General features: G+C 44.6%; 1 protein-coding gene across 20 annotated transcripts in view; it reads left to right on the forward strand.

The window, feature by feature from the left end:
- Positions 1-18,344, forward strand: part of phldb1b (pleckstrin homology-like domain, family B, member 1b) — a 372,433-nt gene that overhangs the window by 139,348 nt on the left and 214,741 nt on the right. For all 20 annotated transcript variants that reach the window (XM_043676461.1, XM_043676462.1, XM_043676471.1 and 17 more), the window contains exon 4: positions 6,283-6,462. In XM_043676461.1, coding sequence (XP_043532396.1) covers positions 6,283-6,462 — 180 coding nt within the window. The remainder of the gene's footprint in view (positions 1-6,282; positions 6,463-18,344) is intronic.

The following is an 18,344-nucleotide window of genomic DNA, read 5'->3' on the forward strand; positions in this document are numbered from 1 at the left end:
GGGGGGCGTGTCAGCAGAATGCAGGTGAGTGGCGTTGGTGGGGGTGGAAGTGGTGGAAAACACGTCAGTATGGGGGGGCGTAAGTCACTGTGACATCAACAATGATATGCGGGGCGGAAGTGATGTCACGTGTGGTGCATGAGGAACTGTGAGGGGCGGAAGTGGCTGTGGAAGCAGCCATGATGGGGGCAGAAATAATGTCATCAATCAGTGTGGGGATAGCGGCTGCACCAGCTGCATGGCTAATGGCGTCCGAGCATATCCAGAGGCCTGGGGAATCTTCTGGAATGTTTGAGGAGCGCTGGTTATGGAGGTAGATAGATAAAAGCTTGTTGTACTTACAATTTTTGATGTTTGAAACGGAGTTGAAATACTGTTTGTTTAGAGTATGAATTCTCCTGAGGATGTAGTACAGAGTGGGTCCTTTGCAATTCTGAGAGAGTGTGGCCCTCAGCTGAGGCAGGGCTGACTGTAGAGAGGTTAGGTGCTGGCACATTGCTGCGAGCATGGAATGGAGGATCTTGAAGGAGAACCAGCATCTGCAGTCATTGTTTTTACCTACATGAGTTAGGAGGTCTTGTTGCGGCTGTACAGGACACTGGTTAGGCCACTTTTGGAATATTGTGTGCAATTCTGGTCTTCTTCCTATAGGAAGGATGTTTTAAAACTTGAAAGGGTTCAGAAAAGATTTACAAGGATGTTGCCAGGGTTGGAGGATTTGAGCTACAGGGAGAGGCTGAACAGGCTGGGGCTGTTTTCCCTGGAGCGTCAGAGGCTGAGGGGTGATCTTATAGAGATTTATAAAATGATGAGGGGCATGGATAGGGTAAATAGACAAGGTCTCTTCCCTGGGGTGGTGGAGTCCAGAACTAGAGGACGCAGATTTAGGGTGAGAGGGGCAAAGAGACCTATGGGGCAACTTTTCCACACAGGATGGTATGTGTATGGAATGAGCTGCCAGAGGAAGTGGTGGAGGCTGGTACAATTGCAATATTTAAAAGGCATTTGGATGGGTATATGAATAGGAAGGGTTTGGAGGGATATGAGCCGGGAGCTGGCAGGTGGGGCGAGATTGGGTTGGGATACCTGGTCGGCATGGACGGGTTGGACCGAAGGGTCTGTTTCCATGCTATACATCTCTATGACTGTATCTGCTTCTTGTCAAGTCAGAGTTATGTCCTTTGACCTCTGCCGTCGACTGCACATTATCAGAGAGGTATTAACTTCTATTTACATAGCATCATTAATAAAAAAAACCCCAGGTGTATCAAGCACATAGAGGCTTGAGCCACATGAGGACATATTTTTATTTTATTTGTATAGTTTGGAAGGTACTGTCGGTGGAGCCTTCGTGAGTTGCTACAGTGCGTCTTGTAGACGGTACATACTGCTGCAACTGGGCGTCCCTGGTACAGGGAGTGGATGTTGAAGGTGGTGGAGAATGTAACACCACCTTTAACAGTCACTTCCTTCTCTTAGTAAATGGAATAAATGTTAAAGGGGAACTTCAGGAAGAAAAGAGAGTGAAAGCTTTAGGAAGAAAGTCCAGAGCTTGATGGAGCCTTTGTGTCCCAGATGGTTCGGTTGAATCCTCAGTCTGTGTTGAATTAAATAATCGAATGAATTGGCCGAAATATCCATGGGATTGGAGTAGACCAGAATGAGAGGTCTCCCTTTTATGATAGAGATGAGAAGAAATGTTTCTCTCTCTGTTCAGCATCTACAGCACTCAGACGCAAAGACAATTCAGTGCACAGTGGTTGCTCCTGGTGGGGGTATACAAATTCCCAGGCTTCCCCACTTGTTTTCGAGACCTCTAAATGGAATGATTTCCCCCGTCTCTGTTTCCTCTAATATCCTGGGTGCCCCGGTAAAGATAAATGCAGCCATTGGTCAAAGTCCCCACTTCTGCAACTGGACATCACACAGACCATTCACTACAAACAGAAATGTCTTGCTTTAAAAACCTAGTTAGAATGCCCAGGACTGAGTTATAGGCAGGGATTTATCATAGAATCGCAACAGTGTGGAGGCAGCCATTCAGCCCATCAAGTCCACACTGACCCTCAAAACAGCATCCCACCTCTACCAACTCCCTCCCCCCAATCCCTGTAACCCTGCATTTGCCATAGCTAATCCACTTAGCCTGTGCATCCCTGGACACAATGGGCAATTTAGCATGGTCAATCCACCCTAACCTGCACATCTTTGGACTGTGGGAGGAAACCGGAGCACCCGGAGGAAACCCACACAGACACGGGGAGAATGTGTAAACTCCATACAGACAGTCACCCGAGGCTGGATTCAAACTTGGGTCCCCATTGCTGTGAGGCAGCAGTGCTAACCGCTGAGCCACCATGCCATCCTCACTTAAATCCCGGTTTTGAGGGACATCTACAGTAGGATTTAGGAACAGGAATAGATCACTCAGTCCTTCACACCTGCACTGATATTCAGTAAGATCATGGTTGATCTGGTTGTGGTCTCAGATCCACCTTCCTGTCAGATTCTCTTGATTTCCTTGTCTATCAAAAAAACACTATCAATCCAGCATTAAATAATTTCTGTGATTCAGCCTCTGCTGCTTTCGAGAAAATGATACACTCTAATGACCCCAGGAGAAATATTTCTCCTCATCCCTGTCTTAAAAGGGAGACATCTCATTTTTAGTCCATGTTGGCTCATTTTTAGTCTCTCTCTAAGGGGAAACATCCTCTGGGTATCTCCCCTTTCAGAATAATAATTGTTTCACTAAGATCACCTCATTATTCTCAAATCCAACAAATTCAGGTCCAGTCTGTTCAACCTTTCTTCAGAAAAGCTCTTCATGTCAGGATTTGGAGATGCTGGTGTTGGACTGGGGTGGACTGGGTTAAAAATCACACAACATCAGGTTATAGTCCAATAGGTTTATTTGGAATTAAACCTGTTGGACTATAACCTGGTGTTGTGTGATTTTTATCTTCATCTCAGGAATGAGTCAGTTGAACTTTCTCTGAAGTGCATCTAACCCATTTATTTCCATTTTCCAGTAAGGAGGCCAAACTGTGCACAGTACTCCAGATGTGGCCTCAGTGAGGTCAATACAGCTGCAGTGACATGTCTCCACTTTTATGTGAAGTCTTATGTGCACGCTGAAGAAGAGTCACACTGGGCTACAAACATTAACTCCGTTTCTCTCTCCGTAGGTGCTGCTAGACGTGCTGAGTTTCTCCATTACTCTCCGTTTTGTCTTTCAGACCTTCAGCATCCCTAGTATTTTGCTCCTATTCCCCAGTTTTATTCCCTTGCAATAAATCTCAATATTCCACTTGCCTTCCTGATATCTGCATACTAACATTTTGAGATTTATATACCATGTCACCCAGATCCCTCTGTCCCTCAGTTTCACAATGTTTCTCCATTTAAATAATATTCTTCTTCTCTATTCTTCCTGCCAAACTGGCGAGGTCACATTTGTCCATGTCATTATCAATATTTTTCCCACTCAATTAATCCACCAATATCCCTTTTAGCACCCTCTGTCTCATCTTAACAACTTACTTGCTGGAACAATAAATCTTGTTGTTATTGGAAAATTTATAAAGCTTCCCATACATTTGGTTCTGTCATCCAAATTGTTGATTGTAAATGATTAAGGCCCCAACATTGATCTCTCTGGAACTCCACTAGTTACAGCTTGCCCAACCTGCATGTAAAAAAAATTGTGGAAAATAAAAGAGCACCTAGAGAATAACAGATACCTGGAACTGAGTCACAGACTGATACCTATTTGAGAGGTTCAGCGGATTTATGTGTGGAATAGCAGATACCTGGCAGTTAGTTACAGACTGGAATGTGAGGACGCCATTTAGCCTCCTGAATCTGTTACAACCATTCAATGAGATTCAGATATGATCTGTGAACAACTTCATATGAGCACATTTCCCTCATTACCCTCAATACATTTGGTTAACTGGGGTTGATTAATCCAAATTTCAAAATTAACATTTGATCTCATATATTGCCATCCAAACCTTTTGTAGTGTTGAAGTGTTTTCCAATTTCCCTGCTGGAAAATCTGGCTAAAGTTTTTAGACAACAATGCATTCTAGACCTGGACTCTCCAACGAACGGAAACAGACAGACTCTGTCTACTTATATCCCTTAACATCTAGAAACTTTGTCCAAATCACTCCTCATCCTCTAAATTCCAGGGAATAGAACCCTAGTTTGAGTAATCTCTCCAAGCAACTTAATCCTTGGAATATAGGACCCTTCTGCTCAATCTACACTGCACTCTAAGTGAATTACAGACTTGGGTCTAAATGTTTAATTTTCACAAAAATGTGGCAAACACCTTGTTAACCTTCTCTCCTTTGTGACATTTGGTGCTACATGTTGACTGGAGACTAAGTACTAATTTGTTAAAGTATAAACTTGGCTTATAACTAATTATATCCCTTTCTAGCCAGTTTTATTTTTAAACAGCAGAGACTATTTTTAAAGTTTAGTCTGTCAAGTGAATTTGGGAAGAGGTCAACCCAATATAGGACATTACTGTTCTGGAGGCACATTGAAAGGTTACTATCCCAGTATGAAGCCCTGGCATTAAGTGTGAAATAATTTTAGATTAATCTGCTCATGCCGGGTCAATGTTTCTGAATCTGCTCAGAGACAGTGATCAGGGTTTAATTAGGGGATGAACAACAGAAACTGGTGTTACCACTGACCCTCATATCCCACGACAAACTAAATTAAAAATTGAGACTGGATGTTATAAAAATTTCACAACCCCCTCTGCCAACTCCAAGTTTCTCTTTCTAAATAATATATATTCATTATGTTTGTTTAACAGACCTTACATGTAACTTGGAAGTGAGCAAGTGAATGAGTGAGGAAGTGTGTGTCTGCGCGCAAGTGAGTTCATATGAGCGAGTGTGAGTGAGTCATTGATTTGATTTGATTTGATTTATTATTGTCACATGTACCTAAGTACAGTGAAACGTTTTGTTTTGTGAGCAGTAGAGGCAGATCATAACATAGAAGGACATACAAATCAATTGAACAGAGCAAGGAATACAAAGTAATAGTGCACAGAAGGTGTAAAAAAAGCGAGATCAACATTAGATTTGAAATATGAAAGGTCCATTCAGAAGTCTAACAGCAATGAGGAAGAAGCTGTTCTTGAATCTGTTGGTACATGTATTTAAGCATTTGTATCTTCTGCCCGATGGAAGAGGTTGGGAGAGATTGTAACCGGGGTGGGAAGGTCTTTGATGATGTTGGCTGCCTTTCCACGACAACGTAAAGTGTAGTTGGAGTCAATGGATGGAAGATTGGCTTGCGTGATGGTCCGGGCTGTGCATATAACTCTTTGTAGTTTTGTACAGTCCTGGGGCAGAGCAGTTTCCATAACATGCTGTGATGCACCTGGATAGAATGCTTTCTATGTTGCATCTATAAATATTGATGAGGGTCTTTATGGATATGCTGAAAATCCTTAGCCTCCTGAGGAAGTGTATAAGTGAGTTAGTGAGTGCGAGTGAGAGTTTGTCAGAAGGACCTCTGCCCTGCGCTCTCATTTCAAACTCAACACTCCACATTGGCATAAATGGCTGTTTATGAATGATTGGTTTATTTTCCAATCTTTTCTCAGAGACTTTGAGGGCTGGGGACCCTTGCTTGAGAATTGCTGCCATTGTTGGACTCCTTGCCTACGAGAAGGTGTTCGGAAATTTTGCTACTGTTACTTGTTCACAGGATGTGGGCATCACTGGCTAGACCAGCATTTATTGCCTATCGCTAACTGCCCTTGAGAGAGTGGTGATGAGCCACATCAAATATAACTGATTTGCTTGTGGGAACATTTTGGGGGTGGGTGAAGGGAGGCAGTTAAGGGCCAACCACAATGTTTTGGATATGAAGTCACATGTAGACCAGCCGGTTTCCTTTCTGTTGGCAATAGAGGACCTGGTGGGCTTTTATGCCAGCCTGGCTGGGTTAATAAATGGGCACGACCCCACCAAGCACTCAGTGAGGAAGGGTCACGCACGAATGTGAGCACCTCCTGTGGTCAAACAGACCCATCCTGATTGGCTGAGCAGTTGGCCAAGGAGCTTGAGTGCTGGGTAAATGTGGTTTCTCAGTAAAGCAGAATGAAGGTGGAGGGGCTCAGAGACAGGAAGATGGCAAGACTCTCTTGGCTAGTCTTGTACTACGTTGCTTTCTCATGTCTGTATCTTGCGCCATTCTTAATGAGTCAATCTCATGACGTACCTGTGATTCTTGTCTTGCTGACAGGGAGGACCACGTTTGGCAGTTCTGATTGCCCTCCACAGGACATTAGCATCCAAGGACCCGGCATTGCTAACCAGCATTGCTGCATCGAAAACCGAAATGGAGTAATAACACTGTATCCGTGTGGGAACCTGTGCATGGTGGATGGAGTTCAGGTGACCCAGCCGAAACGCCTGTCCCAAGGTAAGGAGAAAATGAACAGCAATTCAATGCAAAGAAAGAAGTTGCATTTTAATAATTTCACAACCTCAGGATTCCCAAAGAGCATCACAGCTTCTGAATGTAAATGAGTGAAGATCCTTTATTTATATGTTCAAGAGATGTGAGTGTCGCTGACAGGGCTGGTAAGTAAGAACAGAAAGCACTGGAGGATCTCAGCAGATGTGGAGAGAGAAACAGAGTTAACATTCTGAGTAACTCTTCTTCAGAATGGCTCAGAACGTTAACGCTGTTTCTCTGGCCACTGATGCTGCCAGACCTTCCGAATTTCTCCAGCACTTTCTGTTTTGTGCTGTTCTGTCTAAAGCATGTGCTCTGTCCCTTAAAATACCTTCAGCTGCTTTTGCATTAAAGATGCAACATAGATAAGTCTTTGTTGCCCACATCTAATGCTGACCCTGTAAGAGGCTTGGTATCACATATATATGTTGTCTCATTTTACAATTTGTTGATGGGATGTGGTCTCACTGGTTAGATTAGATTAGATACCCTACAGTATGGAAACAGACCCTTCAGCCCAACAAGTCCACACCAACCCTCCAAAGAGCAACCCACCCACACCTATTCCCCCACCTTATATTTACCCCTGACTAATGCACCTAACCCTATGGGCAATTTAGCATGACCAATTCACCCAACCTGCACATCTTTGGATTGTAGGAGGAAACCCAAGCAGATATGGGGAGAACGTACAAACTCCACACAGACAGTCACCGAGGCAGGGATCAAATCCGGGTCCCTGGTGCTGTGAGGCAGCAGGGCTAACCACTGAGCCACTGTGCCGCCCACTGAAGTCAGCATTTATTGCCCATCTCTAATTGTCCTTGAGGTGACGGTAAGCTGCCTTCTTTAATCAATGTTGTCTTTGAGGTGTATATACACCCATAATGTCCTGAGGGAGGGAGTTCCAGTGACACTGGAGCTGAGAGGGACCTAGCGACACTGGAGGAATGGCGATATATTTTGGAGTCAGGATGGTGAGTGGCTTGGAGGGGAACTTGCAGGGGGTGGTGTTCCCATGTATCTGCTGCCCTTGTTTGGCGAGATGGAAGTGGTTGTGGGTTTGGAAGGTGCTGTCTGAGGATCTTTGGTGAATTTCTGCAATGAACCTTGTTGATAGTACATACCATTATGAAAGAAAAATGAAACCTGCTGAATATTTCCAGTTTTTTTAGTTTCAGGTTTCCAGCACTTACTGTATTTTGCATTTGTAATTAGTGAAAAAGAATTGCACAGAATCCTGATCTAAATCCCACTGGTGGTATTGACTTTGTACAAGAAGTATTCATTCTTTGTTTACTGCTCTGCATTTTGTATATCGAATTTGAATGAGTTGTTGTTTTAGGTAATTTAAATGATAATTAATTCCTTGCATGAATGAATCGAATTTATTCTCTCATGCTGTACAACAGAGGTGATTGACTTACAGTATTATTAATGAGGTCAGGAGGATGCTCTATTTAATATTCTTTCACAATCACTTCCTCATCTGATAAACAAATGACTTACAATCAGTTTATTGAATGCACTCACCTCAAATTTCACAAAGCAGCCACAACACCATACTTAACACTCATGAATAATTGAAAATCGAGGGAATTTTAAGCTGCTTTTGTCATCCCACAGACTCTGAAAGTCTCACCTCATAAGGAATTCACTCGGATGGTACGTTGCCAGTTTTGCTAAGGACGGCATTAATGTATCATTGTACCTCAGACCCCGGAATAATAGCAGCATCTTAAAGTCCTGCTGCTACTGATCTTAAACCCTTACCTTTGAGTATCACTGCAAAGGCCAGTATTTATTGCCTGTCCCTAATTGCTCTTGAACTGAGTGGCATTGTAGGGCTAGTTCAGAGGGTAGTTAACAGTGAACCATTTAGCTATTGGCCTGGAGTTACATGGACGGGAGACCAGGTAAGGACAGCAGATTTCACTCCCAAAAGGAGAACCTAATTAACAAATTGGTTGGGATTTGAATCCATGTGCCCAAGTTTGCTAACTTGAACCGCTGGATTACTGGCAAGTAACACTATCACTATGTCACCTGACATTGAGAGGCTGGTGAGATTGGGCGGGGTGGGAAGGGGATTCCTGTTAGTGGTAAGGGAGGGGCTGGTGGGGAGGGGTGCTGTGACCGTAACAAAGGGCTTTGGCAAACCTTCAAAAACTTGCAGTAAATATCCAAGGTCATGCTGTCAGCTGGCCTGTAGGGGGCACCGTGCTGCAAAGTGCCTTGCCCTTAATACCCATTGGCTGTGATCGGATGGTATAACATTGAGTGAAGTGATGCCCCGGAAAGCACTGATGAGGCAGTTGGGTGAAGTTCAGTTTTTCTGTTTATTTCCAATCCCGGTCATGGGAAGTGGACACCACAGGCTGGGTCACTAATTGTTGCCCGTTCCTAATTGCCCCAGCCAAGATAATCTTCCCTCTGCTTTTCAAGATGGCAGAGAGGTCAGACTTTTCCACAGAAGTAGGAGTGCAGGATGGTCCTCACTGGGAGCCATGGTGTGGGGAGCTGGTGTTGGACTCGGGTGGACAAAGTCAAAAATCACACGACACCGGGTTAAAGTCCAATAGATTTATTTGGAAGGACTAGCTTTTGGTGCGTCTCTGGGAGCAGGACACAAGAACAAAGTAAACGGTGCCGTCTCTCTGTGCCTCTCTTTAATTTAACTTCAAAATGCTCAAGTTTTGTCACCTATAGGTTAGCTGATAGCACCTCTACCCCAGAGATGTGTAGGTTCAAGTTCCATTCTAGCGATTCTGAGAATATGGTTTCAGGTGATACTCCCCAGGCTGCAGTACTTTGTAAAGGTGCTGCACTGTCTGCCTTTCGATAGCACCTTAACCAGGGTCCTGCCATGCCCTCTCAAGTGGATACAAAGATATTAATATTTCAATAAAGAAAATGAAAGCTCTCTCTGGTGTCCTGCCTGACATTTATCCTTTAGCCAAAATCACGGAAACAAAGACAGATTATCCAGTCAGCGCCGCAATGTGGAATCTTGCTTTGTGTAAGGTGCGTCGAGATGTCCTGAGTTTGTGAAAGGTGCTACATAAATGCACACTTTTTTTTCATTTGTTATAAATGTATTTTCACAACAAGATTCCAGCAATGTGGTTGATGTGAAGCAGATGGTCTGTTCCATTTCCTAAATTAGCTGAGCAGCTTTGAAATCGCACCCTGGATGTGACTGGCTCACAGATGACAGTCACAGGATAACTCAAACCCAGCAATTAGACAGGAAGTCGCCCTGCTGTTGCCATGGTACAAGCAGCCTGTGATTTACACTGTTGGTTTCCAGCTTCTTGTTTGATTTGCTGGAAAGCTGAGCTAAGTTTTGGAAAGTGCAGTACACAGATCCCAGGCCAATTCCGCTTCTGATAGAGGAATAGTACCACTCACTGACTGCTCTCCAAATGTCTGAATGCATCTGTGTAAAATGGTGTTCCTCCTGGCACTGCCTCACTGGCTCAGTGGACATTGTCTTACTGAATACTATTACATGGGTAACTGTTTCATGGGCACTGTCTGACTGGGCACTGTTTCACTGCACACTGTCTGACTGGGCACTGTCTGACTGGGCAGTGTCTCAGTGCACACTGTCTCACTGCGCACTGTCTGACTGGGCACTGTCTGACTGGGCACTGTTTCACTGCACACTGTCTGACTGAACATTATCTGACTGCACACTGTCTCACTGCGCACTGTCTGACTGGGCAGTGTCTCACTGGCTCACTGGACATTGTCTCACTGCACACTGTCTCACTGCACACTGGCTCACTGGGTACTACGGGAAAGAATGGGGAGTATGGGATTAATTGGACAGCTCTTACAAATATCCAATACTGTACTGGCACAAAGGCTGAATGGCCTCATCTCTTCAGCTTAGAACTCTGTTGCAAAGAAGAAGTGAACCTCCTTTACTACTGCTGGTTATTCAGTGAGTAATGCCTGTTCCAGCTGTATTTACACTGTAACCTACCCTTCACAATGAGTCTGATTGACAGGCTAGTTAAATCAAATAGCCACAAGGAACGTTCCACACATCTGCTGCCAATAAAGAGACCATCTCAAATTTAGCAAGAAAGTTTTCCTCTGTCTCTCCACCCACTGTTTGATCATGTACTGTAACTCTGAACGTATTCTCAAGCTGCAGATTCATGTCTTTGTTTATATCTGACCTTCCCCACACCAAAATATTCCATTGCATTTGTTCAAAGGAGAAATCAGGAGTTCTCCCCAATGACTTGGAGACCAACATTTAGCACAGGATTTAGCACAAAAACTGATAAATGTGCTCATTATCTTGTTGCAGTTTGTGGGAGCTGTATACGGGCTGCTGCAATTTCCTGAACGTTCCTCTCCAAGCCACTCACTTGGTCATTTATGGCCGTTACCTCAGTATCACTGGGACAACATCCTGGAACTTTCCCCCCTAATGGCACCAACCGCACAGGACTGCACCTTCACCAGAGTAAGTAGGGACAGGCAATAAATACTGGCCCACACCCTGTGAATGAATAAAGAAAAGGATGTATCTCATTGGCTGCGAAGTTTTGCTAGGCATCCCTTTCAGGTAATAGGTGTGACAACATGAGGAAGCTGAGGTAAAACAGCATTGACAGGTTCAGGCAGTGAGTAGACAGATGGCTAATGTAGTAAGGAACATAAACCAACTGCAGGCAACAGTGGGGGAGATGCCCACTTTCCACGCTGTATGTTTCATCCAGTTTAATGTAGTTATAAAGTGAAACCCCCAAAGCTGACTAATCTCATTATTTAGGGCATGTACCTTTCTGTAATGATGTATATTGCAGGGTTACGGAGTTGACAAAAGAAATGTAAATAATGCCTTGCACTTATATAGCGCCTTTTATGACCATCAGACATCTCTGAACCAATTAAATCCCATTGAAGTGAGGTCAGCATTGTAATGTCAGAAAATTGGCAGCCAGTTTGTACACAGCAAGCTCCCACAACTAGCAATAGCAATGTCCAGATAATCTGTTTTTATGAAAAAGATAGATTTTGGCCAGGGTATTCAGGTTAATTCCTGTGCTGTACCTCAAACTAGTACCACAGGAGCTGTTGCTCTGGGAGGGCCAATGGGCGCTTCAGTTTAACACCTCCTGTAAAGAGAGCACCTCCTATAGCGCTTCTCAGGTACTGCACTACGGTGTTGCTTTCTGATTTTCATACTTAAAGTCAATAACCTCGCACCAACTCCCGTCACCAAGTCTCTGTTTATTTACACAGGAACAGTTCTTGACTTTAGTCCTGCCTCATTCTGAATCAGGTACCAGTGTGTTTGATACTCTTTTTTATCTGTCAGCCAGGGCTCCCTGATTGAACCAGATTAACAGTCCCAATCAGGGAATTCATTTTCTATAAGGTCCAACTGACTGACCTCATTACCATCACTATACTGGAGGGGGAACGTGAACCCTCAAGCCTCTGAAATTAGAATTAGAATTAGGTTTATCACCACGTGTATTTGAGTTACGAAAGTACAGGAATACAGTGAAAAGTGTACAATGTTGCCAACACATTGCTCCATCTTAGGTACAAAGAACCTAGGTACAAATATTAGGTACAAAAGATAGAGAAAATAAAGAAAAAAGTAACACTACATTACAGGTATACATAGTATAATAGACAATGACAATAGATGCAGGAGTAGGTCATTCGGCCCTTCAAGGCAGCACCACCATTCATTATGATCATGGCTGATCATCCACAATCAGTATCCTGTTCCTGCCTTATCCCCATTATTGATTCCACTATCTTTAAGAGCTCTATCCATCTCTTTCTTGAAAGTATCCAGAGACTAGGCCTCCACTGCCTTCTGGGGCAGAGCTTTCCACACACCCACCACTCTCTGGGTGAAGACGCTTCTCCTCAACTCTGTTCTAAATGACCTACCCCTTATTTTTAAACTGTGTCCTCTGGTTCTGGACTCACCCATTAGCGGAAACATGCTTCCTGCCTCCAAAGTGTTCAATCCTTTAATAATCTTATACATCTCAATCAGATCCCCTCTCATCCTTCTAAACTCACGTGTATACAAGCCCAGTCGCTCCAATCTTTCAACATATGATAGTCCTGCCATTCCAGGAATTGACCTCGTGAACCTACGCTGCACTCCCCCAACAGCCAGAATGTCCTTCCTCAAATTTGGAGACCAAAACTGCACACAATATTCCAGGTGCGGTCTCACCAGGGCCCTGTACAGCTGAGAAGGACCTCTTTACTCCGATACACAATTCCTCTTGTTATGAAGGCCAGCATGCCATTAGCTTTCTTCACTACCTGCTGTACCTGCATGCTTGCTTTCATTGACTGATGTACAAGAACACCTAGATCTCGTTGTACTTCCCCTTTACCTAACTTGACTCCATTTAGATAGTAATCTGCTTTCCTGTTCTTGCCACCAAAGTGGATAACCATACATTTTTCCACATTAAGCTGCATCTGTCATGCATCCGTTCACTCACCTAGACTGTCCAAGTCACCCTGTATTCTCATAACATCCTCCTCCCATTTCACCCTGCCACCCAGCTTTGTGTCATCAGCAGATTTGCTAATATTACTTTTCATGCCTTCATCTATATCATTGATGTGTATTGTAAACAGCTGCGGTCCCAGCACCGAACCTTGTGGTACCCCACTGGTCACCGCCTGCCATTCCAAAAGGGATGTTAGGAAAGGATATGTTAGGAAAATAAGAAATAAAGCTAAAAAGATAGACATTACAGTCGTTCTATAAAGGCTTCCACATGGTCCGACTGCGCTCCAGCGGTTCCCAACGAGGAGCCAGCTTCACTCGGTGCTGCTGGTCAATGTCCCCTGTCCACTCCATACCACTCCCATCCCCCACTCCACTCCAGACCACCCCCACTCTGTTTGGTGCTCCAGGCCACTCCCTCTCAGCTCCAGGCCACTCCTTCTCACCGCCAGGCCACTCGCTCTCAGATCCAGGCTACTCCCTCTCACTGCCAGGCCACACCCTCTCACTGCCAGGCCGCACCCTCTCACCTCCAGGCCACTCCCTCTCACCTCCAGGCCACTCCCTCTCAGCTCCAGGCCACTCCCTCTTACCTGCAGGCCACACTCGCTCACCTACAGGATACTCCCTCTCACCTCCAGGCCACTCCCTCTTAGCTTCAGGCCACTCCCTCTTAGCTTCAGGCCGCTCCCTCTCAGCTCCAGGCCACTCCCTCTCAGCTCCAGGCCACACCCTCTCAGCTCCAGGCCACACCCTCTCAGCTCCAGGCCACTCCCTCTCAGCTCCAGGCCACTCCCTCTCAGCTCCAGGCCATTCCTGCTCAGCTCCAGTCCATTCCCACTCAGCTCCAGGCCTGCAGGCAGAAGAGGAGAAAGACAGAAGAGAGTCAAAAAAGAGAAAAAAAGAAAAGGAACAGACAGAGCAGTGGAGCTTTGGCGAGAGTGTCCTACTCTACCACCATCTTGGATTTATAACACTCCTACAGCCATCTTGGATGTAGAAATGAGAAATCACTCCACTGGGCTACTGCTGACACATGGCTGTAGAAAAGGGGAAGAAATTAGTGACAGTGGAGGGTTGAAAGAAAAAAAAACCCAAAAACTAGAACTTAGATGGCAGAGTTTGTGTGAACGCTGCAGTTCATTATTGTCAGAACATTTTGGGTTGGTTTGTGGAACAAAGAGCTCTTTAAGTTTGAAAACTCTCTGAGCGGATACTCTGAGCACTCGGTTGACTGGATTTGGTTTCCACCCTTTCAGCCTTCTCCAGGGCCCAGCAATTTTACAGCACGGACTGAACACGGATGGGCAGTGTTTGTCTAACACACGCTTTTCGGTTAATCTGCATCAGTGCTGCTCCACTGGGATGGGGGGAGTATTTATTAGTATCCCACATGATTGCAACATCCCTCCCCCACCCACCCCCTCACCACTACTTTATCTGCTAGCCCTTTGTGGCCTGGGAATCACAGATATGGCCCATGGTAATTAGAGCAATAAGGTTAACCAGGCATCTGTGTCCCTGAAAGGACCATACGAATGATTGTTAATCAGTGACTGACAGTATCTAAAACAGATCTCAAACTGTCTTCAGAAACCAACAGGGTCTCCCACAATTCCCAGGATCAATTATCCTTACAAAGCCACAGGAAATACTTTGCAGGGTTTTGAGCAATAATGTTTGGTTACAAAATGTAGGGGAAGTGCCCGCAGATATGGAGGATTGCGGAGTTTGACACAGACTCTCTGTGATTTCCTCGGATTGACAATTGTGCTTACTGTTGAGGCTGTCTGTGTCTAATTGAAAGTAAGAAAGGCCTTGCATTCACATAGCACCCCTCACAGATTTTGGTCCATCCTGCCTTGTTTTACAGGCTGTAAAATGTTTTTGAAGTGTAATTACTTCTTAATGTTCGGGCAATTTTGTACAATCATACAAATTAAGAGCAGGAATAGGTCACTCAGCCCCTTGAGAATGCTCTGTCATTCAATGAGATCATGGCTGATCTGATTACACCATATTCCGCCCCCCTCCCAATCCACAATAGCTTTTCACTCTCTCATTTAACAACTATCTCTCCATCTCAACCTACAAATATCCAAAGATTCTGATCCCACACCTTTTGAGAGAGTTCCAAAGACTCAAGATCCTCCCAGAGAATAGAAATCTCCTCATCTCCGTCTTAAGTAGGATGACCCCCCCTCATTCCGAAACAGTGGTCCCTAGTTCCAGATTCTACCTCAAGAGGAAACAACCTTTCCATGTCACTGAAGAAAACATCAAGCAGTGTGTGAAAGCAAACTCCCCTGCTGTTCTTCAAAAAATACTGTGCAATGTTCCACCTTAAGAAGGCGTTTAGCACGCTTGCCTTCATTGCTCAGCCCTTTGAGTACAGGAGTCGGGGTGTCATGTTGAGGTTGTACAGGATGTTGGTGAGGCCTCTTCTGGAGTACCGTGTGCAGTTCTGGTCGCCACGTTAAAAGGAAGGGCATTCTTATTAAACTGGAGAGGGTTCAGAAGAGATTTACCAGGATGTTGCCAGGAATGGAAGGTTTGAGTTATAAAGAAAAGCTGAATAGGCTGGGACTTTTTTCACTGGTGTGTAGGAAGTTGAGAGACAACCTGATGCAAGTTTATAAAATCATGAGGAGTATAGATAGGGTTAATGGTAACTGTCTTTTCCCTAGGATGGGGGATTTCAAGTCTCGGGGGCAGATTTTTAAGGGACAGGAGAGAGTTTTAAAACAGTAATGAGGGGAAAAGATTTTACACAGAGGGTTTACAAGAATCATTCCGGGGATGACAGGGTGGCACGGTGGCTCAGTGGTTAGCACCACTGCCTCACAGCACCAGGGACCTGGGTTCGATTCTCTCCTTGGGCAGACTGTCTGTGTGGAGTTTGCACATTCTCCCCGTGTCTGTGTGGGTTTCCTCCGGGAGCTCCAGTTTCCTCCCACAGTCCAAAGATGTGCAGGTTAAGTGAATTGGTCATAGTGTTAGGTGCATTAGTCAAGGATAAATATCGCATAGAGGAATGGGTCTGGGTGGGTTACTCTTCCGTGGGTCGGGGTGGACTTGTTGGACCAAAGGACCTATTTCCATACTGTAGGTAATCTAATCATGAAAGGCTCGTCATAACAGGAGCTTGGCGAGGAGAAGACATTTTCCCTAATTGGAGAGACTTGGGTCCGAGGGCACGACCTCAGAGTGAAGGGACAACCCTTTAGAACTGAGGTGAGGAGAAATCTGTGGGACTCATTGACGCAGAGGGCTATGGAGGCCAAGTCATTGAGTGTCTTTATGAGAAAGGTAGATAGGTTCTTGATTAGTTTGGGGATCAAAGGTTTCGAAAGCAGGAGAATGGGGATGAACACATCAGCAATGATCAAAAGGTGGAGCAGACTTGGCCAGCTGGATGACCCAGCTCTGCTTCTGTTTCTTGTGTGCATATAAACTGTAATATGTACTGAGTTATAACTTGAGCCTGATGTCACATAAGAGCCCATTATGTTAGCATCGCCAATGTTGTTTGCCCAGCCCTATTTACCCAGAAGGCAGATGAGAGTCAAGCACATTGCTGTGGGTCTGGAGTCACAGGTCGGTCAGAGCAGGTGAGGATAACCGATTTAATTCCCTGAAGGACATTAGTGACCCAGATGGGATTTTCCTCTGACAATCAAAACTAGTTGCACAGTCACTCTCAGATCATTAATTATTTATCTGTTATGGAGGGATTCAAAGCCGGCTACCCCAGCTCATTACAGGAATCTCTGGATTAATACTCTAGTGATAATACCACTAGGCTATTGCCTCCCAGCGCGTAGCAAACTTTTTCTCTTTATCAAGTGCATGACTTTCTTCATGTAGACGTCCCTCCCCAGGTAGCAATAGTAATATTGACTGCTGCCAACTCAAATCTACCCAAGGCATTCCAGATGGTTCCATCAGAAACAAGAGTGCACTGACATCACGTTATGAGGTGTGGTGTCAGAGTGGACACCTGTGAGGTCCAACAGGCCATGTTACTGCATTAACAATGCAATATAAATGCATGTTGTTGTTGAATTGGTTAATGATTTTCATCGTGACCCAGTTGGTGATGAGCTGGAGATCATGTTGCATCAAGAGAATTCTCACCTGAAACGATCTGTTTGTGGTGACGCAGAATGGAAGGAAGGAAGCAGTTACATTGGAGACAAAACATTGCGGGGGGGGGGGCAGTGTCACAGCATGTCTCTGTCAGCTGGGTGACAGCTGTGTTACTGCACCAGCCAATGAATCATTTACTGTACGTCAAAGTGGTTTAGTTTCTGGCATCTTTAAATGACAGAAAGGACTTGCATTTATAAAGACTTGTGATATAGCTAATTAATTCCCCATTTAAATGTGGTCATCAGTTTGTACACAGCATGATCCCATGAATAGGAATGTGCTGGTTACCAGATCATCTCTTTTAGCAAGGTTAGTAGAAGAACAAATATTAAGTAGACACTTGGAAGAACTTCCATATCCCTCCTTCAGTTGTCCTGTGAAATCTTTTATGCCCACATCATTGAACAGATGATGTCTCAAATTAAAATTAGTACTTTTAGTAATTAGTAGTAACAAATAATTTAAAATTCATTATTCATCTGAAGGCAGTACCTCTGAGAGTGCAGCACTACAGTGCGGGTACATCAGCCTGGGATTACTCATCCAGCCTCTTTTGGAGCAGCACTGTGAAAGCTAGTGATTTCAAATAAACCTGCTGGACTATAACCTGGTGTCATATGACCTTTGACCTTGTCCACCCCAGTCCAACACTAGCACCTCCACACTATGGAGACATAGGGTATGTTGAGCCCACACTAACATTCAGAATGATCATGACTATGTTTCTCCCTCATCTTCCCTTCCTTCACCATCACTACATCCTTTAGTGCCTTCAGTTTCTCAAATCTCTAAATATATTTAATACCAAGCTCCTCCAGCTCTCTGTTATCACATGTCTAGGAATTACAGATACTGGCCTAAGATCTTTCATTTCTGTCTCTGTGACATTGCCAAGGTGATGCCTCCAAGCTAAATAATTCCAACATTAACTTTGGAATCTGTGGACAAGTTCTCTCAAAGTTTAATGCTTCCTTTTAAAGTTGGATACAATGCAAGAAACCTAAACCATGTCCAAACCAGCCCTTAACCTTGTGCCTTGTTGCAGGTCCCATTTGCACACTCACCTCTGTCCTCCTTTCTCATTTTTACCATAGAACATAGAACATAGAAGAATATAGCGCAGTACAGGCCCTTTGGCCCTCGATGTTGCGCCGATCCAAGCCCACCTAACCTACACTAG

This window comes from Chiloscyllium plagiosum, chromosome 35 (genome assembly GCF_004010195.1).
Source record: "Chiloscyllium plagiosum isolate BGI_BamShark_2017 chromosome 35, ASM401019v2, whole genome shotgun sequence".
Lineage (NCBI taxonomy): Eukaryota > Metazoa > Chordata > Chondrichthyes > Orectolobiformes > Hemiscylliidae > Chiloscyllium > Chiloscyllium plagiosum.